The sequence below is a fragment of the Dromiciops gliroides genome, chromosome 4 (assembly GCF_019393635.1).
Source record: "Dromiciops gliroides isolate mDroGli1 chromosome 4, mDroGli1.pri, whole genome shotgun sequence".
NCBI lineage: Eukaryota > Metazoa > Chordata > Mammalia > Microbiotheria > Microbiotheriidae > Dromiciops > Dromiciops gliroides.
The window spans coordinates 459536723-459563309 of NC_057864.1; the positions used below are offsets into that span (position 1 = coordinate 459536723).

At 43.9% G+C, this 26587-nt stretch overlaps 1 protein-coding gene and 1 long non-coding RNA gene across 2 annotated transcripts in view; one reads left to right on the top strand and one right to left on the bottom strand.

The window, feature by feature from the left end:
* LOC122726522 overlaps positions 1 to 8736 on the top strand; it is a 43517-nt gene extending 34781 nt beyond the window's left edge. The window contains exons 2-4 of the long non-coding RNA XR_006352796.1: positions 3004 to 3132; positions 5213 to 5438; positions 8610 to 8736. This is a non-coding gene — a long non-coding RNA (uncharacterized LOC122726522). The remainder of the gene's footprint in view (positions 1 to 3003; positions 3133 to 5212; positions 5439 to 8609) is intronic.
* Positions 5759 to 26587, bottom strand: part of ADAP2 (ArfGAP with dual PH domains 2) — a 38604-nt gene continuing 17775 nt past the window's right edge. The window contains exons 7-11 of the mRNA XM_043964284.1: positions 22462 to 22545; positions 14235 to 14297; positions 10166 to 10243; positions 8524 to 8752; positions 5759 to 6204 (exon numbers count right to left, since the gene is read on the bottom strand). Coding sequence (XP_043820219.1) covers positions 6179 to 6204; positions 8524 to 8752; positions 10166 to 10243; positions 14235 to 14297; positions 22462 to 22545 — 480 coding nt within the window. The 3' untranslated portion in view covers positions 5759 to 6178. The remainder of the gene's footprint in view (positions 6205 to 8523; positions 8753 to 10165; positions 10244 to 14234; positions 14298 to 22461; positions 22546 to 26587) is intronic.

Sequence of the window (26587 nt, forward strand, 5' to 3'; positions counted from 1 at the left end):
TTTCTAGCTTTGAGAGGGAAATGTTCCATTTGACCTAGCTCCTACCCACCCCCCATGTCTGCCCAAGACAATGTGAAATAACATTTCTAGGTATATTGAACACATGTTGAAGTGCTGTTTGGAGGTCAATATTATAAAATAATAGTCACTAAAACAGCTTACTCAATTTCCTACTTGACAACTCCCTTAAATCATTCTCCTGTCCTTTTCAAAGGGGACCTTTCTGAGATGAATACCCTGTAACGATTGGAATAATGCCACCTGCTGGAGACTTACTGTAGAAGAGTTCGGCCCATGAAGCGAAGGTCTTTGAGGGCAAGACCAGGAGTCTTTTCTTTGGTGTCAGGAAGTGACGCGGGCTAGTGGGAGGAGGAAGGAAGAGACTGGCGCTCAGTCTCACGCGCTTGCCTTTGGACTCTGGTGGAGAGTGGAGCTAGAAATGTGCTCTCCCTTTAATACATAGGAATCTAGGCCTTTCTTCTCTCTTTATCAAATTCTTATTCTCCTTAATAAATGCTTAAAAGTCTAACTCTTGCTAAAGCTTATAATTTACTGGCGACCACGCACTAGATGTTTTAGACAGTTTAGCTAGAATTTTAGCCCTTAACAACCCTAATCTCTTCAGAATGTGAAGTACAGGGACTTTAAGTAGAGAGATTTTGTTGTTGTTGTTCTAGATCAGGAAGACAGGTTCAAAGCACAATTCTGCCCCTTACTACTTAGTCAAGTCCCTGTGGTAAAATATTTAGCCTTTCTGGGCCTCAGTTTCCTTATTTATAAAATGAGATTGGACCAATTGACTTCTATAGTTTCTTCTAAATTGATCATCACATAGCTTCTTTGGAATTTGGTTTTAAGGTTTCCTAACACAAAACATGCAGTATGTTATAGTCTAGGGGTTCTCAATCTGTCATCCAGGAACTTTAAAAAGATAGCTAGATGGGGCAGCTAGGTGGCACAGTGGATAGAGCACTGTGCTATATATTTTTCATGCATTTAAAAGCATGATTCTGAGAACAGGTCCATGGATGCACCAGAGTTCCAAAGGGATCTATCACACACACACACACACACACAGGTTAAGAACCACTGGTAGAGGGGCAGCTAGGTGTATAAAGTACCAGTCCTGGATTCAAGAGGACCTGAGTTCAAACCCAACCTCAAACACTTGACACTTACTAGCTGTGTGACCGTGGGCAAGTCACTTAACCCTCATTGCCCTACAAAAACAAAAACAAAAAACAAGAACCACTGGTAGAGTGGAAAGAGCTCTGGTTCAAGATTTAGGAGAGCGGTTTCTGGTCCCTGCCCTGTAGTAATTCACTAATTGTGTGAATCTGGGAAAAATCACTACCCTTCTCTGCACTTCCTATTTAGACTTAGAAATATCCAGGAGCGGGGGCAGCTAGGTGATGCAGTGGATAAAGCACTGGATAAAGCACTGGCCCTGGATTCAGGAGTTCCTGAGTTCAAATCCGGCCTCAGACACTTGACACTTACTGGCTATGTGACCTTGGGCAAGTCACTTAACCCCCATTGCCCCGCAAAAAAAAAAAAAAAGAATGAATAAATGAATATTAAAAAAAAAAAAGAAATATCCAGGAGCTGGGACAGCTAGGTGGCACAGTGTATAAAGTACCAGTCCTGGATTCAGGAGGACTTGAGTTCAAATCCAACCTCAAACACTTGACACTTACTAGCTGTGTGACCTTGGGCAAGTCACTTAAACCTCATTGCCCCGGGGAGAAAGAAAGAAAGAAAGAAAGAAAGAAAGAAAGAAAGAAAGAAAGAAAGAAAGAAAGAAAGAAAGAAAGAAAGAAAGAAAGAAAGAAAGAAAGAAAGAAAGAAAGAAAGAAAGAAAGAAAGAATTATCCAGGAGCTGCTGTGGACTATGGCAGATCACTCCAGCAAACAAAGAGGGACAAATTGTCAGACTCTGCTCCCTACCAAGCAGGCTCTGCAGAGTCCTGGGAATGTCTACTGGCTTTGTAATCCAAAAAAGCTAGCTCTGACACTCAATAGGTGTCCATTCATCTCTCTGAACTTGTTTTTTCAACAGTAAAATAGAGACGATGGATTCCTCCAAAAGGTTATTATGAGAAAGGTCCTTTGAAAAGCTAATAGAGATAGAGAAATAAATTACTATCATTTCCTAGGCTATCAAGTGAAGGGTTTGTATCAGAGGATCTCTAAGTTCCTTTTCAGCTTTAAAAATTCTTACTTATTTGCGACAGCTTCCCTGACCTGCCATAGTCAGCCAGTCAGTCAACACAGCATTTGTGAAGTGCCTACTGTGTGCCCGGCATTATGCTAAACTTTGGAGATACAATGAAAAACAAAAGATAGTCCCTACTCTCTATTTTTTTTTTTTTTAGTGAGGCAATTGGGGTTAAGTGACTTGCCCAGGGTCACACAGCTAGTAAGTGTTAAGTGTCTGAGGTCGGATTTGAACTCAGGTACTCCTGACTCCAGGGCCAGTGCTCTATCCACTGCGCCACCTAGCTGCCCCGATAGTCCCTACTCTCAAGGAGTTCATAGTCTCTTGGGGGAGACAACATGCAATTATATGCAAAAAAAGCTATAAACAAGATAAATTGAAAATAATTAGTAAAGAGAAGGTGCTAGAATTAAGGGGAATCAGGAAAGGCTTTTGAAGGAAAGTTGGACTTTAGCTGAGACTTGCAGGAAGCTGAGGAATTGTTATGATCTGTAAGGTAAATACCATGGAGATACTGTGGAGCATATATAGACTTTTTTTTTTGGAGGGCAATGAAGGTTAAGTGACTTGCCCAGGGTCACACAGCTAGTAAGTGTCTAGTGTCTGAGGTCGGATTTGAACTCAGGTCCTCCAGAATCCAGGGCCGGTGCTTTACCCATTGCACCACCTAGCTGCCCCCATACACAGACTTTTTAAAAACTTTTGATTTTTAACTTTTAATTGTGTAATTGTTTCCAGACTGCTAACTATATGATTAGCATTTTTTTTTTCAATTGGCTGTACAGATGGAACTTGGAGGGGAAGTTCAGGAGGAAGAGTATTCCAGGCCTGGGGAGCGGTCAGTCACAATACCCAAAGCTGAAAGATGATGGATCTACTTTGAATAACAGCAATGAGTTCAGTACCACCAAAAGGTAGAGAAAAAGCCCGGGAATAAGGTACAAGACTGGAAAGGTTGGGGGGAGGGTACGAAGGGCTTTGACCACCACACAGAGGATTTTATATTTGATCTTGGAGCTGTTTGAGAGTGAGCCCCACCTCCCCCCACCATGTTTCCTGTGGTGCTACATGAAATAATTGTCTTCCCCAAGAAGACCATGACATTGGAATGGTGTCATGACTTGCAGTGAATTGGATTTAAGTGAAGGAGGGCTGTACAAGGTCACCCACCTCACTCTCAACTCCAGAGCCATCTGGATCTATGGGAGATGGCCCCAGATGTTTAAGGCAATTGGGGTTAAGTGACTTGCCCAGGGTCACACAGCTAGTAAGCGTCTGAGCTGAGATTTGAATTCAGATCCTCCCAATTTCAGGGCCAGTTCTCTGTCCACCTAGCTGCCCCACATTACAGCTCACATTTAACATGCAACACTTTAAGGAGATGGTGTGATATAGTCAAAAGTGTGCTGGGCTTGGAATCAGAAAGGCTGGGTTTGTACCCCAACCCTCTCCTTCCCCCCCCCCCGCCCCCATTACCTCTGTAACCTTGGATCAGTCCCTTAATTTCTTCAGCAGCAAAATGAACGAGAAGAAATGGTTACTAAGGCCCCTTTCAGCTCAAAACTTAGGACCTTACAAGGTTTGCAAAGAGCGATACATTATGTGATCTGATTAAATAAGATACTGTTTACTTAGTTTGCCTTATTTAACTCTCAGGACCTTCATCCGTAATTCAATAAATATTTATTCAGTACATTTCTACGTGAACAAAAGCCTTTGACTGCACATGGCCTGGCCCAGCCCACTGGCAGACACTGAAATTCAAAAATGAAAAATTGACCCAGTTCCTTGAGGAAGCATTTCCCAGAATCCTCTGAGTCTCCTCCTTCCTTTCCTTCCAAACCTAAGAAGCCTGGAAATGGGAAGGCAACTAGGGAAGGAATCTTGGGGAGGGTGGCATTCACTCCAGTGGAGAACATGATAGAATCTTCCAGAACCTCCCAGCCTCGAAGAATAAAATGCAGTCAGGCTTTCCTTAAGCCCAGAGGCAGCTTGTCCATTTGGCCTATGACCTCAGCCAGAGCCCAAAGTGCTATTTTAGCAACTTTTGGGAAGCAGCAGAAAATTCACCATAAATCCACCAATTTAAGATCAATTCAGTTGTAGGAGAGAGAGGAGGAAAAGACCCTGGGACACAAGGTTCTGTGTGCATCTGTGGGGGAAACAGAAACCCAGGGTGGAGGCTTCAGCAATGCAAGCTGCTGCTGGAGGAGTCAGTAGAAGGCAGGAGAGGGGAAGATCCTTAGCTGGTGTGCCTGGGTGCTGGTGGGGGAAATGTGATCTAGTGGCTTCCCATTTTAACTAATTAATCTCACCAACAAGCTGCTAAGACTAGTTGCTTTTATCTCCTGAAGAACTTTTAAGTATAACTGGCACCCTCTAAATTTTGATGCCCATGGGGAAAATCCCAGTATCCCCATCCTAGTTATACTTTTATCTGTTATACTTATTTTTTTTTTGCAGGGCAGTGAGGGTTAAGTGACTTGCCCAAGGTCACACAGCTAATAAGTGTCAAGTGTCTGAGGTCAGATTTGAACTCAGGTCCTCCTGAATCCAGGGCCAGTACTTTATCCACTGTGCCACCTAGCTGCACCCCCCAATCTGTTATACTTCTAATAGACATTAGATTTGCTATGATATCATCAGCTTTGAAATCTCCTGGACACCAACCACTAACTGCTATCGCTTAGCATGAATTTGAGGGATGTGAGACCACTTAAAAGTGTGCCTGCAGAAGATAATCTGATTATTTCTACTCTTGATTTTTTTTTATGGATTTGTGTCCTTTCAGATTCTCTGAAGCCAGCAAGCACTCTACTCCCTTAGTATCACTGTTCATTTGTGACTTGATGGTACCAAGTGAGCTGTGCCCTCAAAATTTTTCTGCATAGTGCCCAACTAATTCTATAATCCAATTATCCACTTATTCTGCATAGTATTCTCTATAGCCAATGTCATGTGAAAATATCTGCTTAATAAATTTGCTTTCATAAGGAGGAAGAAGAGGAGGAGCAGGAGGAAGAGGAGGAAGAGGAAGAAGATGATGCCCAACTGGTGACATTCTCCTCTGCACAGGATAATGGAGACCTGTAGATGGGAGGAGGGACTCCTCATCTTTGCTGAAGGTCTCTGAGCAGGTCAGGAGACCACTATATCTGGGGTAGAAGAAACGTGGACATGGGAGGCTCAGGCATCAGGAGAGAAGCTGCAGTCCTACAAGGTGAGGTGCTGCCCTCAGTTGGTTTCCTGCTTCCTAGTGTCCTGCCAGGATGCTTCAGTCATTGGATTAGGTTCTAGTATCACCTCTGTTCTTCTTGCCCTTAGTATCTCCACTTGTTGTTGTTTGTCCTTCGATCTCAGAGAAGACCATAACATCAGGGTGATGTCATGACTTGTACTGAACTGGATTTAAGTGAGGGAGGGCTGTGCGAGGTCACCAACCCCACTCTCTCCTTCACAGCCACCTGGGTCCAGTGGACTGGATATACATCAATCAGGATGACTGGAGATGGCCCTGAATATATGAGGCAATGGGGTTAAGTGACTTGCCTGGGGTCACACAGCTAGTAAGTGTGTGAGGTGAAATTTGAACTCAGATCCTCTTGACTCCAGGGCCAGTGCTCTATCCACTACACCACCTAGCTGGCCCTACTGTCTCCACTTTTTGTTTGCTGAAGGGGAAGAAGTCAGAATTCTGCTCAGTCACTGAGACCAAAGGGAAGAAGAAAGGTGGGGAGATACCCAAGGGGAACTGTTGGGAGGTAGGCCCAATTTCCATCTAGAACAATGCCTGAGACAAGAAAACCACCACCCACACGTTGTCTTTTGCTAGTCCTTCCTGCTACACACAGAGGATATGCCCCAAAGGTGAACTTCTCCTTCCCGAAGCAGAATGGGCACTTGATGGCCTGAAGTCAAAGTTAGGCATGGTGAGAACTGAGCAAGTCAGCCAAGTCTTAGTCACCTCTGTCCAGTAGCTGCTGTTGCTGCAACAAATGTAAAAGAGAGAGTGGTGAGGATCTTGTATAAGAATAAGTATGACAAAGCAGACCAACCACCAGTGAGAGAGGAGAGAAAGAACAAGTGAAACAGAGAAGAAGAAAAGAGAGAAACAGAGAGAAGGAGAGAAAGGAAGAAAGAAAGAGAAAAAGAAAGAGGGAAGGAGGGAAGGAAGGAAGGAAAGAAAGAGAGTAGAGAGAAAGAAAGAAGGGAGAAAGGGAAAGGGAGAGGGAAAGAAAGGAACAGAGAGAGGAAGAAACATGGGGGGAAAGAAGGAAAAAGTGAGAGAGAGAAGGAGAAAAAAGAGAGGAAGAGCGAGAAGGTGAGAAAGAAAAAAGAGGAAGAGAGGATGAGGGAGATGGAGAGAGAAAAAGAGGAAGAGAGAAGGAAGGAGAAGGAGAGAAGAGAAACAAAGAGGGGGATGAGAAGGAGATGGGTAGGAAGGAAGGAAGGAAGGAAGGAAACAAGACAAAGAGGGAGGGGAAAATAACAAGAAAGAAGACAGGACAAGGAAGCAAGGAAGAAAGGACAACAAAGAAAAAAGGGAAAGAAAAAAACAAAGAAAAAGAAGTTTTACCTACTACCCTTAAACCAGAAAACTGCCCTGCCCACCTCCCACATCCCCTACGTCTGAGGTCAAAAGCCACATTGCTCTGAGGGCTTAAATTAACTTGTATTCACTTGGACCAAGAGTACTGCCCATGATGAACTTGACCGAGTGCCTCCAGGAGGCAGTGTGGGGCCACTTTCAAAGCCAGCTTTTTCCTAGACCCAACTTCTCCTTGGGGCCCCAGCAGAAAGTGGGGCTTGTGGGTCCGGGGCAGGGGCGGAGGGCGGGGGGGGGGGGGGAAAGCGCGCCTGGGCTTCAGGCAGGCTGTAAAGGATTAGAAGAGGAACTACCAGGCTTTTGTTGCTGCCACAGCCAGTAGAGGGACTTAAGTTAGACCTAAAAAGGACTTCCTGACCACAAAAACTGAAAGATGTTGGAAGGAGGGCTGGGGGAGGGGGAGGAAGGGGAGCGACCTTTCTCTTCCCTTCAGGGTTCTTAAACACAAAAGCAATTCTCAGCCTTCTGGGCTGATTTCACAGGGTCCTGCCTGCAGCTGAGAAGCCAGAAGGGGGAGGGGGGTTGGAGGGGTGGGGGGGCGCAGATCATGTCTCCAGCTCTCTTCTAGGTCTGAGATTCTCTAGGATGTGTTTTTCTCATACCATATAGAACGAGAAGGCATCTTGGAGAAAACCTGATCCCAACACCACACCCTCTCTCCCAACCACGTTAGAGGAGGAAACTGAGGCTCAGAGACCCTAAGGGAATATATGCAGGCGGTGGATTAGTGTCTACATCTGTAAAAGAGACAGCTTTATTTTTTTTTCTTATGAGAATTACATAATTGTTTTTTCCACACACATGCCCCATACCCACTCCCATTTCTGCTCTGTGGGCTGGAATTTGACCTGTGAGATGGCCAGGTAACAAGGAAGGAAGGAAGGGAGGGAGGGGGGAAGGGAAGTAGGGAGAGAAAGAGAGAAAAGAAGGAAGGGAGGAAGGAAGGGAGGAAAGAAGGGATGGATGGAGAGAGGGATGGAGGGAGGGAGGGAAAGAGAGGAAGATGGGAAGAAAGAAAGAAGAAGAGGGGAAGAGAGAGGAAGAGAGAGAAAGAGAAAGAAAAGGAGAGAAAAAAAAGGAAGGGGGGGGGAAGAGAGTCCCTCTTTCTACTGAGTTATAGCCCAGTGGCCAGGTAGAGAAAGGGGAAAAGTGGTTAAAGTTAGGCGATGGCGGGATGTGGGGAGACAGGGCTCGAGGGGGAAGGGAATTGCTGAACTGAGGCTAAAAATAGGCTTCCCTTCCTGTGTGCTCTGAAAAGTCCCAGGGGTGGCCCAGCGGGTGCAAGGCCCCAACTAATAATAAATAATTCAGTAACGAAGTGCACATTTTTCTCATGAGAAAACCAGAGATGTGGTGGATTAGGGAAGGGGAGACGAACAGGCAGCTCTGACTCCTCTGGAGGGGGGCACCTACACTGTGTGGACTTTTCAGGGGTAGAGAGCAGAAGAAACAGCAGGGAGGATAGAGACCCTGACCTTGTTCAGTGTCCCGGCATTCTGGGAACATGCTCAGGTGGCTAGAAGGAAAGTCGCCACTTTGCTCTCTACCTTTGTCTAAGAAAACCCCCCAAACACCATTGTGCTGCCTGTGTGACTTTGAATAAGTGACTTCACTTCCCTGGGCCTCAGTTTCTCCACTTGTAAAATGGGAAGGTTGGACTTGATGACTTGATGGACATTTCTGACTTTGTGGGTCTTACCATGAGGACTGAGGACAGTCATAGGAAGGGCCAGGACCTGCCGTAAGCTCTCCAGCCATTCCCTCTGCTCTTTCTCGTTGGGACAGGCAAAGACGAATCTTCGCTCTGGGGTGATAATGGTGACGCCGGCCTTCCAGCGGTTCCCCCGGATGCCCTTGGGCAGCTCATCATGGATCTCATACCCATGCTCCTTGCTCCCGATGAAAACCTGACCCTGCTCAAATGCATCCTGGAAGGAGAACAGGAATTAGGGAGGTGACTGATAGTAATCAGCTGCTCTAACATGGAGGAAACTGTCACCCTGCATTGCTGTGGCCCTGTGGAAGAACCTTCCTCTCTCCCCCTGGAGCACATCTTCTTCTTTTCCCAAGGGTCTTTTTTTTTCAGGGTAATGATTGTTAAGTGACTTGCCCAGGGTCACACAGCTAGTAAGTGTCAAGTATCTGAGGTGACATTTGAACTCAGTTCCTCCTGAATCCAGGGCTGGTGCTTTATCCACTGCGCCACCTAGCTGCCCCTTCCCAAGGGTCTTAAGGGTCTTCCAGAGATTTTTTTTTGGTGGGGTGGCCAGAATGTGATCAAGCAGCAGTGCAGTTCAAGACCATAACTAGTGTGAGACAAATGAGACTTTTTGTTTTTGTTTTGTTTTTCCCCCCAGGATGCCAAAATCTGGAAGGCACTGACAGTCCTCGGGCACCTCTATCAGATAGGAACTACCGATCTTAGTGTCTCATTAGCATAATTAGACCCAGAGACCACATCCCTCTCTGCTGGAGTCCCCAGTAGTAACCTCACAGTGTCCTAGGGTATGTGTCTCCCTCTCACAGAATGGTGTCAGGATCTCTTCCACCATAGGATCTTGTGTCCCAAGGTCCAAGGTCTCTCTTCTTTATCGTCCTCAACAGAATTTGGATTTGCCCCAGAGAACAAGAATTGCTAGTTCCTTTGCTTCCAGGTAAGGTGAAGATTCAGAAAATTAATCATTTCCATACAGGACAAGGATTCCCAACCTGGAGTATAGGACCTCCAGGGAGAACAAGAAGCTTGTCAGGAGAGTGCAGAGGCTATTCTAAAAGTAGGGGTCTTAGTGGGGAGGGGCGTGGGGAATTGTGGATTAAAAGAACAACTTTATAAAACCATAAAATGTTGTTATGGACCAAATAAAGTTTTCTTTAGGAAATAATCTATTTTCTTTTTTATCTGCATATACATGGGAAAGTATAGAATTTTTTTCCTTTCATATTCAAGAAGTTTTGCTGAAAGCCAACTGGTTCTGGAGACTGAAAAAAGTTGAGAATCCTTGAACCAGAGAACAATTAATGCCAGAGGTTACAATGACAACAACAAAAAGAAATGGGCTCATTGAGCTGTAGCAGGAAGGATTTTGGTTAGATATGGAGAAGCCCTTCCTGGAAGAAAGATATATTTGACCCTAGAAAGGACAGCCAAGGATGGGGCTAGCCATCATCGGTCTTAGATAATTCGGGATCACTTCTACCCTAAAACAGAAGGCTGGCATGTGTTTCTGTGTCCATCAGTAAACTGGCATTCCCTATGTAAATTACAGTTATTGTCCACAGTAGACTCCATACTTCTCTTTGGGGACTGGGGGTCCCTTTGAGTCAATACAACCATCTCTTACCAATGGATTCTTGTAATACAGCAGCCTCCTCTCCTGAGGGTCAAGAGCAAACCATCGTTTCTTAAATGCTTCTCTCTGCTACGAGACAGAGACAGATATATAAAGAGTCAGAGAGAGACTCAGAGACACACATAGAGAGAACGTAGCATGAAGTGCTGGAGGCACTTCCCAAGGCCAGGAGTAAAAAACCAGACACGGACTGACTCCATGCAGAATGTCAATCCCCCAAACAGGTTAGGGACTTCCCTAGGATGTCGATGGGAAGCGTGTTCACGGGGGGGATGCTGATGCTGCTTCTCTCAGCTCTCAGGAAAGATCAAAGAATATAGATTATCCCTCCCCCACTTCTGGAAGAACCATAGGATCCTAAATTTAAAGCTGGAAGGGACATTATCAGACACTGAGTCTAGCTCTTCATTTTTACAGATAAGGAAAATGAGGCACTAAGAGGGAAAGTGACTTGCCCCAAGTCAACATGTTACAAAAAGAGAAAGGAAAGCAACTCCTTGCTTTTTCTTCTATACCCATCCTGGAGCCCCTTCCTCCAATTAATTAATCAACAAGCATTTGTTAAGTGCCTTCTATGTGACAGGCACTAAACTAGGTGTTAAGGATGCATGCAAATCCATACAATGAAGCAGTCCTATTATCAACAACTTTCCTTGGATTCACAGTGGTAGTAAGAAGTTGGGAGAGAAGCTGGATAAAGTTAGAAATGTGTGCCTTTTAGTATACACGTTCTTGGTTGGTGGTTATTTGAATATCAGGCCATTTGAATTCCTGAGAGCATGTTTAATTTTCTCAGAGTTGCAAATATTATTTTAAAAAACTCTTAATGGGTAATTAATTTCTAAAATCAAATAAGTAAAATGCCTGCTATTGAGGAGAATAGACATGTAAGGAACTTTATACTGGACTGTTATATTTTTAGTGCTTGATTTTTATTATTGCTAAGCAATTAAATTTCACCCTAATGTTAAAAAGGGAGGAAGGAAGGAAGGAAGGAAGGAAGGAAGGAAGGAAGGAAGGAAGGAAGGAAGGAAGGAAGGAAGGAAGGAAGGAAGGAAGGAAGGAAGGAAGGAAGGAAGGAAGGAAGGAAGGAAGGAAGGAAGGAAAGAAGGAAGGAAGGAAGGAAGGAAGGAAGGAAGGAAGGAAGGAAGGAAGGAGGCAGCTAGGTGGTGCAGTGGATAAAGCAGTGGCCTTGGATTCAGGAGGACCTGAGTTCAAATCCAGCCTCAGACACTTGACACTTAACTAGTTGTGTGACCCTGGGCAAGTCACTTAACCCTCATTGCCCTAAAAAAAAAGAAAGGAAGGAAGGATGAATAAATGAATGAATGAATTTGGGAAGAAATCAGCCCTTCCTCCTAGGAGTTTTCCTACATTAATTCCCTGGCTCCCTCACCTGGCTTTGCTCTTTTATTCTCCCAAGATGGCAAAAAGACATTCATCTGGGGGAGGGAGGGTTAAAAAGGGATTTGTAGAGAAACCCAACTAAATTGATAAGGGCCATGTCCATTCTTTTCTATCCTTGCTTTTCCCACAGGTTGGGGACCCTGAAGTTCCCTCAGTCATGTCCCCTCCCTGATGGATCTCCTCAGGCTCTGAAAATAGAGGCTCCTTGACCAAAAAGAAAAAATGAAAAAATGCTGGGAAAATCAGGGAAACAGGTACATTAATGCATTATTGATAGAACTATAAACTGATTCAGCCTTTCTGGAAACTAATTTGAAAATATGACTCAGATATGATTAAACTGTACATATCCTTTGATCTAGTAATGCCCCTAACTAGGTCTAAACCCCAAAGAGACCAAAGAGAGAAGAAAAGAACCTAGATGTACAAAAGTATAGCAACTATTTTTGTATTGGCAAAAACCTGGAAACTGAGGGGATATCTCCATCAACTTGGGGTCTACTGAACAAGTTATGGTATATGAATGTTATAGAATTACATTGTTGTGGTTGTTCAGTCATTTCAGTCATGTCCGACTCTTTGTGACCCCATTTGGGGTTTTCTTGGCAAGGACACTGGAAAGTGGTTTGCCACTTCCTTTTCCAGCTCATTTTACAGATGAGGAAACTCAAGAAAACAGGGTTAAGTGACTTGCCCAGGGTCAAACAGCTAGTAAGTGTTTGAACTCAGGTCTTCTCAACTCCAGATCTGGCGCTCTATCCATTGCGCCACCCAGCTGTAAGAAATGATAAAAATGGTTTTAGAGAAACCTAGGAAGATTTGTATGAACTGATACAGAGTGAGATGAGCAGAACCAGGAGAATAATTTATACTACAAGACAAATGACTTTGAAAGATTTAGGAATTCTTATTAACACTGTGACCAATCATGACTCCAGAGGACTCATGATGAAACATGCCATTCACCTCCTGATAGAGAGGTGATATACTCACTGCAGATACACATGAGCAATGTGGAGATTTGTTTTGCTTAACTATACATGTTTGAAACAGGGATTTTGTTTTTCTTTCTTTCTCAAAGGCGGCAATTGGGAGGGAGAGAAGGCAGATCTTTGTTGATTGAAAATTTAAAAGAAAATGTAGTCACCAACACACACCCCACCTCTGCCATTCCCTCCTAGATGGAAAAGCACCTCTCCCTCTTTCTGAGCTGTGGTCTAGAAGCCAGCTGGTAGATAACCAGGAAACAGACATTTCCCTCTTTCTCAGGCTGTGGGCAAGACATCTCAGAAAAGGGAAGCCCAGAAGACCAGACATGACAACTGCTCAGGAGGACAAAAGTCTAGGCTTGAATGGAACCCATCCCCAGCCCATTCTAGCATGCAGGCTGTGGGTCTGGGGGAATGACGCAGTGGCTCTGAGTCATTGGGGACAGTCAAAAAGGGAGCCTGTTTTATTCACTTTGTGTCCCTCTGTGAACTGGAGACAGGGTCCCCAAGCACAAAGGAAAGAAAAAGATCTGTAGGTATGTGCCCTTATGCATGTAGGTGTATAAACCCGTCTTTAAATCTAGCATATGTATATTTGGGCAATGGAGTGGAAAAGACCTGGCTTCATATCCTGCCTCTGACTCTTACTAGCTCTGTGACCCTATGGAAATCCCTTAATCCCAATGAGGCTCAGTGTCCAAATGTGTAAAATGGGAATAATAGTTATCAGCTTCACCGGGAGGGTGAGAGGATCAAATGAGGTCAAAGGGCTATGTACACGTGAGTTATTATTATAATGTTTTTGTGGGTTATTTTCTTGAGTTTAAATTACTGAAATCTGAATATACTGGACTTCCTGTTTTTAGTTGCTTGGAAATAAACCAGTCTAACACTAGCCTAATCTAAGAGCAGAATGGAATGAGTGCTATGTCTACTTCTATATGAGTGTTCCTTCAAAGTTATCTTATATTTATTCTGCATATAGAAATATATGTGCACCTCATTTCCCTCAAATTGAGCTCAAGCCACTTGATGACAGGGAGAATTTCATTTCAGTCTTTGCATCTCACAGTATCTGGGTCATAGCAGGTGTTTAATTAAGTACTTGTTGAATGATTGAGATCACTGACAAGAGATTTTGTTGTTAGCTTCTGATTGCCCTGAAGTAGAGGTTGAGAGGAAGGGTAGCTGTTAGGTGGTGAGGTGGATGGAGTGCTTTATCTGGAGATAGGAAACCTGAGTTCAAATCTGACTTCAGATACCAGCGGTATAAACCCTGGGGAAAATCATTTAACTTCTGCCTGCCTCGGTTTCCTCATCTGTACACTGGGGATAATTATAGCCCCTACCTCTGAGCTGTTGTGAGGACAAAACGAGATTCTATTTGTAAAGCACTTTGCAATCCTTAAAGTACTATATAAATGCTAGTTGTTATTAATTAGGCTGAATGAGAGGGAAGTGTCCAACTTTCTGCTTTGACTTGGAAAGTTCAGATAACACTGCTTTTTTGGAGGGGTAAGGCGGGGTCACCAAGGCTCTTTATCTAAGAGACCCAGGGCAAAGGGATTTAGAGAAGTGCCTCTGTCATATTTCCCCCAACCACTTCTCAAGTCTTTCTCCCCCAGGATACTAGATTCCCCTGTTCTCCCCGCACAAGAGCATACCTTTGGGCCAGTCTTTTCCATGTAGCCTTGTTTGAGGTAATTCCTGGTGATGTGAGGCAGGAGCTAGGATGGAAGGAGAGGCAAACACCAATTTCCCACCTGTTTCAGAATGGCTGAGGTTCGATTCCCACCCACCATAATGTGTCATCAATGTTGCATTTAGACTCATAACCAAAGGGAAGTATGGAATGGGGAAGGATGTGTGTTTGTTGTCCACAGGGTTATTTTTGGAGCATGAGGGGTTGCAATATTGATACTGAAACAGAATCACTGTCAGGTAGGATGGGAGAGACACCTTTCCTGCTAATTGTAGAAGAGCTGTCTTCTCTGTGTTCTGGGAAACTGTAGGGGTAAAGGGCCATTTCAGAAGCATCATGCTGACTATTTTTAGCCCTATCTAACAACCTTTGTGAAAAACTCTGGGAAAGTCTGATGAAAAGCACAAGGTAGGGGGTTAGCTAGGTGGTGAAGTGGATAAAGCACCAACCCTGGATTCAGGAGCGGCCTCAGACACTTGACACTTACTAGCTGTGTGACCTTGGGCAAGTCACTTAACCTTCATTGCCCCGCAAAAAAGAAAAGCACAAGCTATCTCACACTCACAGCATAGGATTACTCCTATACCTGTCTCTTTACATTTACTTTTGTTTGTTTCTTTGTTTGTGTTTTTTTTTGAAGGGCAATGAGGATTAAGTGACTTTCCCAGGGTCACACACCTAGTAAGTGTCAAGTGTCTGAGGCCAGATTTGAACTCAGGTACTCCTGACTCCAGGGCCAGTGCTCTATCCACTGAACCACCTAGCTGCTCCCCCTCCATTTATTTTCAATCTCTCCTCTACTGGCTCCTTCCCTACTGCCTATAGGCATGCCCATGTCTCTCCCATCCTCAAAAAACTCTCACTTGGGGCGGCTAGATAGCACAGTGGATAAAGCACCAGCCCTGGATTCAGGAGTACCTGAGTTCAAATCTGGCCTCGGACACTTGACACTAGCTGTGTGACCCTGGGCAAGTCACTTAACCCCTATTGCCCCACAAAAAAACCCACCAAAAAAAACAAAAATAAAACTCTCACTTGACCCTTCCATCCCCCATAAATATAGTCCTATATTTCTTCTGTCCTCTGTAGACCTATTGAACTCAATATGACCAAAATAGAACTCATCTTTCTCCCAAATCCTCTCCTCCTCCTTCCTTCTCTATTACTGGAGAAGGCAACACCATCTTCCCAATCCCCTAGATTTACAACCTAGGACTCATCCTGGATGCCTCACTCTCTCACCCTCCCATATCCAAGCTGTTACCAAGATCTGCTGATTTTACTTTTGCCACATCTCTCAAATATGCATGCCCCCTTCTCTCCTCAGGACACTGTCAACACCCTAGTACAAGTTCTCATCACCTGACCCCTGTATTACTGCAATAACCTGCTGGCGTCTACCTGTCAAGTCTTTCTCCACTGTAATCCACCCTCCATTCAGCCACCAATGTGATTTTCCTAAAGGGCAGGTGTGATCATGTCATTACCCCCACTCATCAAACTCCAGTGGTTGCCTATTGTCTCCAGGATGAAATACAAAATGTTCTGACTGACATTCAAAGCCCTCCATAAGGGGCAGCTAGGTGGTGCAGTGGATAAAGCACCAGCCCTGGATTCAGGAGTACCTGAGTTCAAATATGGCCTCAGACACTTGACACTTACTAGCTGTGTGACCCTGGGCAAGTCACTTAACCCTCATTGCCCTGCAAAAAACCCAAAAAAACCAAAACAACAACAAAAAAACAAAGCCCTCCATAAGAGGCAGCTAGGTGGTGCAGTGGATAAAGCACCAGCCCTGAATTCAGGAGGACCTGAGTTCAAATATGGCCTCAGACACTTGACACTTACTAGCTGTGTGACCCTGGGCAAGTCACTTAACCCTCATTGCCCTGCAAAACAAAAAACAAAAACAAAGCCCTCCATAAGCTGCCCCCTCTAACTTTTCCTGTCTTATACCTTATTCCCCAACGTGTTCCCTTTGATCCAGTGACACTGGTTTCCTTGCTGTTCCATGAACAAGGCACTCCATCTCTCTGTTCTGGCATTTTCTCTGGCTATCCCCCATGGCTGGAATGCTCTCCCTCCTTATCTCTACTGCTGGCTTCCTACAATTCCAACTAAAATCCCAACTTCTACAGTAAGTCATTGCCAACCCTTCTTAATCCTCATGCCTTCCCTCTTAATTATTTCCTATTTATACTATATGTAGCTTAAGTCCATTAATTTAGAGTTGGAATGGACCTCAGAGGCCATTAAGTCCACTGCTTTCATTTAACAGATGAAAATCCTGAAGTCCATAGAAGTTATATGACTTTCCCAGAGTCATACAACCAAGTGTTAAAGGCAAGATTTGTACTACATCTTTCTGTCTCCCAGTGTCGCCACTCTATCCACTATACCACCAGCAGCTTTTCCTCAGGCTGATGCACTCTTCAAACAACAGTTTAATATCTGAGTCTATAGGAAAAATCTGGACAAATTCGTTAGTCTCATGACTCCCCTCCAAACTTCAGAGACTAAACAAAGAGAAGGGAAAAGAGTTTATGGTCCTGAGTTCAAGAATATGGTCTGGCAGCAGAGGGAGACTATAAGGAGGAGGCAGGGAATGGGAGGGCTCAGAGGAGATGCCTCTGTAGGGCAGAAGTGAGGATTCTGAGATAGGGAACATTGAGAGCTGAAAACTGAGATTTGCCACCCAATGACTCAACACTGAACCATGAAGGTTGTACAGTGGTAGTTGGTTGGTGAAGGGAAATTGATCAAAGAGATGAGTAAGGTTGTTAGTATTATGTCTGACATCATGAATGGGGCTGTGGAAGAGGAAGCCTGAAAGAGCAATTAAGAGGTGGGTGTCCATGGGTGAGGAACATGGCATATGATGTCTGATTTTTTTTTTTCAGAGGTAGGGGGATGTATTGATTGGTTTTGCTGATATTTTTTCTCCCTCTTTTTTACACAAATTTTGTTTTAATGGATGGCTCTCTGGAAGGGAGCAGAGGCAGGGGGAAATGTAGTTGATATTAAAAACATCGGGGGGCAGCTAGGTGGCGCAGTGGATAGAGCAACGGCCCTGGAGTCAGGAGTACCTGAGTTCAAATCTGGCCTCAGACACTTAACACTTACTAGCTGTGTGACCCTGGGCAAGTCACTTAACCCCAATTGCCTCACTTAAAAAAAAAAAAAACCATATTGGGGCAGCTAGGTGGCACAGTGGATAGAGCACTGGCCCTGGATTCAAGAGGACCTGAGTTCAAATCCGGCCTCAGACACTTTACACACTTACTAGCTGTGTGACCCTGGGCAAGTCGCTTAACCCCAATTGCCTCACCAAAAAAAATATATATATATATATAATATATATATATGTATATGTATATATATAAATAAAATGTTTTTAAAATAAGTACATCATATAGCACTTTAAGGTTTGCAAAGCACATGATATATTTTCTAATTTTTTCAAATAAAGAGCATTAAGTTTCGAGTCACAGAGGACTGAAATCTTGGTTAGGCTACTGATTGTCTCTGTGACCTTGGGCAAGGCATTTGAGGTCTCAGTTTCCAAATGAGAGGGTTGGATAAGGTGATCTCTCAGGTCCCTTCTGATACTACATCTGTAATCCAATGGACATGGCTCTATGAAAAGGTCATTGGCCCCAGAGAGTCAGAAGACCTGGGTTCTAGTCCTTGTTCTGGGACAATCTAACAATGTGACCTTGAGTGAGTAACTTGACCCCTATGTAGCTCAGTTTCAGTCTCTATAAAAATCGGACTAAATTATCTATAAGTGATCTAATGCTTCATAACCCTAAATCAGGCTCAGATAATCATTTGGGATAATAACAGGCCCCAAGAACAGGCTGGGGTAGGGAGGGGAAGGAAGATAAGGATTAAGACAGTTGAGGAAAAGAATGTCAATGAGAATGCAAACCAAAGACTAACTTCCTACTGATGGGTCAGCAACATTTTCAAAGTCACTTCAGGTCAAATAAAGCTAAGTTTTTGTACTTTGTCTTGCTTGTTATTGTTGAGTTCTTTTCAGTCGTGTCTGACTCTTCATGACCCCATTTGGGATTTTCTTGGCAGAGATACTGGAGCGGTTTACCATTTCCTTCCCCAGCTCATTTTACAGATGTGGAACTGAGGCAAAGAGGGTGAATTGACTTGCCCAGGGTGACACAGAAAGTGTCTGAGGCTGGATTTTTTTTTTTGGCGGGGCAATGGGGGTTAAGTGACTTGCCCAAGGTCACACAGCTAGTAAGTGTCAAGTGTCTGAGGCCGGATTTGAACCCAGGTACTCCTGAGAATCCAGGGCCGGTGCTTTATCCACTGCGCCACCTAGCTGCCACCTGAGGCTGAATTTGAACTCAAAAAAAATGAGTCCTCCTGACTCCAAGCCCATGGTGCTCCTGCCCCACTTTGTCCTCCTATGATTTTTCAGAGAGATCCCTCCTGCTTGAAATCCACAGAAAACCCTCTAAGAGGGGAGGGTTGCCTCCCAGGCCCAAGGACCAACAACATACTCCCCTTTCTTTTCATCAATTCAGAAGCCCTCCTGTCCCCACCCCTAATCCCAATGAAAAACACTCAAATTTAATCACTGAAAAAAATGCTTGGTTCTATAAAAGCACTAGTTCCAGCCCTTAGCACCGCCCCTTCCCCCTCTTCCCCACCCCGCTCTGTCTAAACCCCGAGTCTGGTGTTCTTCCTGTTTCTGACCCCATCTCAGTCTGTCCCAGTCAACTCCTTACTTAAAAAGACAGCTAGACCCAAAGCGTCTGAAAATACATGAGTCAGATCTGCCCCCGTTCCCTTCCTGTTTCAGTTAGAATGGAGACAACCTAGACTATCCAGCTGGGCAGTATACCATGAGGCAAAGGCCCATCCATTCCACTAGAATGTAAATTCCCTGAGGTCAGGACCTGTTTTCATTTTCTTTCTTTTATTTTCCTTTTTTCTTTTTTTTGCAGGGCAATTAGTATTAAGTGACTTGCCCAGGGTCACACAGCTAGTGTCAAGTGTCTGAGGTCTGATTTGAACTCAGGTCCTCCTGAATCCAGGGCCTGTGCTTTATCCACTGTACCACCTAGCTGCCCCCCCCCATTTTCATTTTCACCTAGCATGCATGGTAAGCGCATAGTAAGCACAAATATACTTTATTGAATTGAATGAATAAATGGCCCTGGGCTGTAACCCTAGCCCTGCCACTTACCAGCTTTATGAACACACATTCAGAGCTAGAAGGGACTTTAGAGGTCAATCAGTCCTACTTCTCATAAAGGTCAGATTTAAGTCTGGCAGTGGGGAAAGTGACCTGACCAAGGTCACATAAATAATATGATCCCCCTCGGACTCCAAATGAATCACTCTTTCTGCAATACCATATCCCATGTAACCTCTGAGACTTAGTTTCTTATTCTGTGAAATGGGGAGAATAATACCTGTCCCACCATTCTCACCAGGTTATTTTGAGTATTAAATGTGAAAGTGAATGGAAGCCAGGCCTGGTTGCATTTCGGGGAGGGATAAAGGAATGACAAGTGGCTGTTAAATCAATCTACCTAAAGTCCACTTTTTGTGTTGTCACTGTCCCACTCAAAAGCTCTCAAAGGTTCCCCATTTCCTACTGAATGAAGGTCCTCTGTGACCTAGCACCCACTTCCTTTTCCAGGCTTCTCTTTCTGTACTTCCCCTCATCGTATCTCCATCCCTTCCAGACAAACAAAGCAATGTGAAATGGGGATGACTCAGCAACCCTATGCTTTGTGACCTCCTCCATGAAGTCTTCTTTGATGGCTTAGCCTTAAGTAACCTTTACCTACTCAGAAATCCCACATCTTACTATTTGCCTGTAGCATCAAGAGTGTGTAGCACAATGAACAGAAAGCTGACCTTGGAGTCAGGAAGACCTGGGTTCAAGTTTTCCCTCTGATACATACTTACTGTGTGATCCTGGGCAAGTCACTTAACTTCTCAATCACCCAGGCAATTCTAAGACTCCAAGGTGCACCACTGGGGCCAATCTGTACTGGTAGAGGGAATCTCTTCATCCAGAGGTCCCTACACCTTTCAGAGTTCTAATCCAAATGCATTTTTTACATTCTGTTTTGTGCCATTACTCATTTGTTTAAGAGGGGCATTCTGGAGATGGTAAAACCTTTATGAACTGATACAAAGTGAAGCAAGAACCGGGAGATGTGCACAGTCATAGCAATGTTGTAAGGATGACCAAATGGGAAAGACTTGGCTACTCTTATTAATGCAATGATCCAAGACAATTCCAAAGGATTCATGAAGAAAAAAAATGCTATCCTCGTCCAGAGAGAGTGCTAAGGAATTGTGAGTGCACATCAAAGTATAATTTTCTCACTTTATTTTTCTTGATTAAGAAAATGGCTAATATGGAAATATGTTTTGCATGATTTCACGTGTATAACTGATATCATTTTGCTTACCTTCTCAGTGGGTGGGAGAGGGAGAAGGAGGGAGGCAAAGAATTTGGAACTTAAAATTTTAAAAGACAAGAGTGTTTAAAATAAATAATAATTTGAAATGTTTTAAAGAGGGGGCATTTTGGTATGAGAGGCAACAAAGCAGGGATGTGCTAATAAATGTTTAACAACCAGAGAGGGGGCAGGTAAGGGGAGAAAAATGCACAAGACACATTTTGGTCTGAATTATTAACATTTCTTCCATCACTTTCTTAAGTCTAGACAATCAACAAAACAAGAAATCAAGCCTTGATCTGTAATGTTTACCAATTTCCAAGGTGTCAATAGTCACACTTAAAATTTTAACAACTGGGCTCTCTCAGGTTTGACCTGGCTCTAGCATTCTCCTATAGCAAGGTACAATCGCGAAAGAGCTGTCTTCTTGAAGCTGAGCAGATCCGGGTTCAAGTCCCACCTGTGACATGCCCTGAAGGTGTGACCCTCAGTGCTCTAAACAACTTCCTAAAATTTTAGGTGGATGAGAAAGTGCTGACTTGTTTTAGTAGAGGGAGTTTCCTATATTAGTGGAATCTCAGAGTTAGTTCCATCTTGATATAACAAAGGAGCCCATTCCCATTGGGAAGTCAGGAGATCCAGGTGTGACTTTGGGCTCTATCACTTATTAGCTTTATGACAAAGATCCACCCAAGCCTCAGTTTTCTCATCTGCAGAACAGGGATGGTAATACTCACACCACCTATCTCATAATGTTATTGGGAGGAAAGTGGCTTGTGAACCTTAAAATTCTCAAGAAGTGTGAGTTACTGTAATCATCATTGTTATCCTGGGTACAGAGGCCCTCGGAAACCATTGCAGGACTTGTAACTTCCAACCTCCCAGGAGTTGGGTCTTGGAGTCATAAAATCCTCCGTCTAGAGTTGGGAGGCATCTCAGAGTTTGTCTAGTCTAATCTCATTTTACAGATGAAGAAACTGAGGCCCAAATAAAGTTTAAATTAAATTAAATGGGAGGCAGATAGGTGGTACAGTGGATAAAGCACCGGCCTTGAATTCAGGAGGACCTGAGTTCAAATCAGGCCTCAGACACTTGACACTTACTAGCTGTGTGACCCTGGGCAAGTCACTTAACCCTTATTTCCCTGCCCCCCCTCAAAAAATTTAAATGAAATGGAAATGAAAATGAAAAAGTTAAAGTTAAATGACCTGCCCAGAGTCATACAGTTAGTATGTTTCAGGGGCAGGTCTTTGGATTGCTTTCGAGCCTACCCTCCAGTAAATCTCTGGGTCCCCTGGCGTTCAACCACTCATCTCAATCTAGGAGTAAAAGGGAATCCTTTCAACCGGGTCCCATTGATCCATGACTCCAGATCCAGCCTGACAAAGGACTCAGGGCTGGGCTGTTCCAAAAGTTCAGAGAATGGGAATTTCTTCCCTCTTCCCTTTGCATGGAAGACTGGGGAGTAGACACATCTCTGCTCTGGAGGACTGAGACTCAAGAGAAAACTAAAGACTGCAGGAGGAGGCATGGAAGAGTGGTTGAAATTAGGGCCCTTGTTGGGGCAGCTAGGTGACGCAGTGGATAGAGCACTGGCCCTGGTTTCAGGAGGACATGAGTTCAAATTCGGCCTCAGACACTTGACACTTACTAGCTATGTGACCCTGGGCAAGTCACTTAACCCCAATTGCCTCACCAAAAAACAAAAACAAAACAAGATATTAGGGCCCTTGCGTTGCTCACCTCAGACTCTGGGAGCTCAGGAAAAGCTGTTTTCAGGTAGTGTAGACGAGCTGCTCGGAGGGCATTGAACCAATCCACTATCTCCTACAGAAATGCACAAAAACAGGGTCAAGGCAGTTAGTGAAGTAGGGAGCTGGGCTCTCTACATGGAGGAGTGGAGATTAAATAGGCTTCCTGGCTGATAAAGAGGATCAGTCATGTGCTGCCAACTCAGCCGAACAATGTTCAGCTCCTCCCTCCCCCTTCCCCCCGCTTCCCCCTCATCCTCCCGGCCAAAATATGGTTAGGTTTCTCTTATTCTATAAAATCTTGTCTTATTCTGAAGGCATTGTTCCAGTTCTTGTCCCTGCTTCCCTACTAAACTTCAAGAAAAAAGTCCTCTATATTTGCGTTCTCTGAATCTTTTTAATCATCTACCCCTATTAGTAAACAAAATTATTGTGTTTATTGTAATTATTGTATTTACGTACTCATTCGTAAATTCTGTATATTTACATATTTATAAATATAAACTGTTGTACTAGTAATCATGCACATTATAAAACTTAAAAATAGAGATTATAAAAGGTTCAGATAAAGAGGAAATAGTATTGGATCCTGAAATCAAATAGGGAGCCACTGGAGTTCATTGAAGAGGGGGGTGACAAGGAGAAACATGCACTTGAGGAAAACCATTTTGGTCGTTGTGTGGAGGATGGGGTGGAGTAGGGAGGGATTTGAGGCAGGGAGACCAATTATGCGACAGAGAAAAGGTGACGAGGACCTGGACTAGGGCGGTAGCCATGTGAGGAGAGAGGAGATAGATGTAATACATCACATCCATCAACAGGCAAAATCAACAAGACTTGGCAACGGATTGGATATATTGAGTAAGGTTGAGCAAGAAATAAAGATGATTCCAAGGTTATAAATCCAGGTGGACTAGAAGGACAGTAGTACTCTCAACAGAAATAGAGACATAATAGAGAGAAGGAAAGAGAATGAGTTTTGTGGTGGACACGCTGAGTTTGAGATGGCAATGCAAATAGCTAATCCAGTGGGAAATGGCCAGTGGGCAGCTGGTGACACAATGGAGCTCAGGAGACAGTCTGGGGCTGGATATAGAGATCTAGGAGTCAAGTTGTCTACACAGAGATGATAATGGAACCACGGGAGTTGATGAGATCACTCAGAGAGAGGACGTAGTGATAGAAAAAAGAAAGGAGCCTAGGACAGTGACTTGGCATATGTATGGTATACCCATAGTTTAGGGATGAGACTGATGCCTGGATGATGATCCAGCAAAGGAAATGGAGAAGAAGCAGCCAGATGGGTAGGAAGACGAGTGTAATGAAAACCTACAAGAGGACGTCCAGGAGGAGAGGGTAACCCAACAGCAAAAAAAAAAGTTAAGAATGATGAAGACTAAGAAAATGCCACTGGATGAGCAACCAAGACATCACTGGTAATTTGGAAAGGAGCAGTTTCAGTGAAGTGTCAGGAGGTTAGAAGCCAGAATGCAAAGGGGTTGGGAAGTAAGCAGAAGGTAGACAGTGGAGTTAATGAGGGTCAAGACGGGAGGAAATGCTTTAAAACCTTGAAGTTTGTATTATGAGGCAGTAAGGGGGGAAACCACCGCTAAATCTGGATCCTGAGAACCTGGTTTCAAATTCCGATTCTGAGGTCCTTCCAGTGCTGAGTCTATGGTCCCATCCACCTTAATTCTTCCCTCTCTAGGGGGCAGCTAGGTGGCGCAGTAGATAAAGCACCATCCCTGGATTCAGGAGCACCTGAGTTCGAATCCTGCCTCAGATACTTGACACTTACTAGCTGTGTGACCCTCGGCAAGTCACTTAACCCTCATTGTCCCCCCCCCCAAAAAAAAATTCTTCCCTTTCCATTCTCCAAGGACTTGCTAGGTCACAGTTCTGCTTTCACGCTCTCTTACATCTGTCTGCTCACTACTCACAGAGCCACCACCCAGGTTAAGACCCTTACCATCATTCTTTTTCATCTTTCTCAGTGGTCTCTTGATTGATCTCCAAATCTTTCATCTCAAACCCCGTCAACCCACCCTTCATATTTATTGACCAAACTAGTTCCTGAAGCACAAAGCTGCTCACAACCCTTCAGTGGATCCCTATTGACTCAAGGATAAAATCTGAACTTCTCACCTTGGGGTTCTCTGCAAACTATCTTTCCAGCCTTCCTTCACATTATTCCCCTGCAACTACTATACATTCCACCCAAACAGAACTGCCTTATCCCTCTGCCTTCCTGCTTCTATGCACTTCCAAAAGTCTTCCCTGGTGTCTAGAATTCACATCCTTCTCATCTCTACTTATCGACATCCTCCCTTCTCTTTGAAGCTCATCCATCTCCTCTACAAGATCTTCCTCTGTTCCAGGTGAAAAGTATCTCTCCTGCCTTAAATTTCCTTAGAACACTTAGCATCTCTTTGCTCCTGTCACATTTCACCTTACATTATGCTCATCTGCTTATATCCCCTTCTTTCATCTTTGTAACCCCAACACCCAGTACTCGGTCTGGTTCACAGTAGACACTTAACGGGGGCAGCTAGGTGGTGCAGTGGATAGAGCACTGGCCCTGGAGTCAGGAGTACCTGAGTTCAAATCTGGCCTCAGACACTTGACACTTACTAGCTGGGTGACCCTAGGCAAGTCACTTAACCCCAATTGCCTCACTAAAAAAAAAAAAAAAAGGAAAAAAAAGAAAGACAGAAAGAAAAGCAAGTTGTAGATAATAGAGACCTTTGGTTTTAGGTACAATAAGCTTTTTTCTGTTCTCCTATATACAGGAATGTCCAGGGTGGGGGGAGGGGTGGAATAGCTTAAAGGGAATTCATTAAGTTCAAAAGAAAAATATGTTTTAAAAAATGGCCTTGGGGGGCAGCTAGGTGGCGCAGTGGATAAAGCACCGGCCCTGGATTCAGGAGGACTTGAGTTCAAATCTGACCTCAGACACTTGACACTAGCTGCGTGACCCTGGGCAAGTCACTTAACTCCCATTGCCCCGCAAAAAAAAAAAAAAATGGCCTTGATCATGGGAATATTGGCTTCCTTTCCCAATCCTTTCACCATATATCATATAAACAACCAAGATGTTACTGACACCTTGAAAGTGCCTTCCAATTATTCTGTGTAAATATTATATATATATATATATATATATAATTGTTTATATATCATCTACCCCATTAGAAGGCAAATTCCCTTGGAAGTTGAGGGGATGCCCATCAATTGGGGAATGGCTGGACAAGTTGTGGTATATGAATGTAATGGAATACTATTGTGCTGTAAGAAACAATGAGCAGGAGTTCAGAGAAACCTGGAGGGTCTTGCTCGGGCTGATGATGAGTGAGATGAGCAGAACCAGAAGAAAATTGTACACAGTATCATCAACATTGAGTGTTGATCTACTGTGATGGACTATATTCTTCTCACCAATGCAATGGTCCAGAAGAGTTCCAGGGAACTCATGATAGAAGAGGATCTCCAAATCCAAGGGGAAAAAAAAAAAGAACTGTGGAGTATAGATGCTGAATGAACCATAAAATTTCTTTTGTTTTTGGTGCTGTTGTTTTTTCTATTTTGAGGTTTTTCATCATTGCTCTGATTTTTCTCTTATAACATGACTAATGCGGAAATAGGATTAATGTTATTATGTGTGTGTGTGTGTGTGTGTGTGTATATATATATATATATATATATATATATAACCTATATCAGATTACCTGCTGTCTAGGGGCAGGGGAGGGAGGGGAAGGAGGGAGAAAAATCTGAAATTGGAAAGCCTATATAAACAAAAGTTGAGAACTATCTTTACATGTAACAGGAAAAAAATAAAATACTTTATTAATTAAAAAAAGAAGGTAAATTCCTTGAGGGCAGGGACCATGTTTTTCCCTTTTGTTTCCCAGGCTTAGCAAGGTATCTGGCACCTAAGATTGATAAATACTTATTTATTGATTGAGTGACTGTGCCCCTTGAATTGGGCAGCACAGATAGCAGAAAACAAGGTATTTGGAAGGTGCAGAGCTAGGGTACCTTCAGTCAGGTGCCAGGGAATATTGGAGACCCATCTTGTTCAGGCTGCTATTTGGGATAAGGCTAGGCTTGGTGGCTAT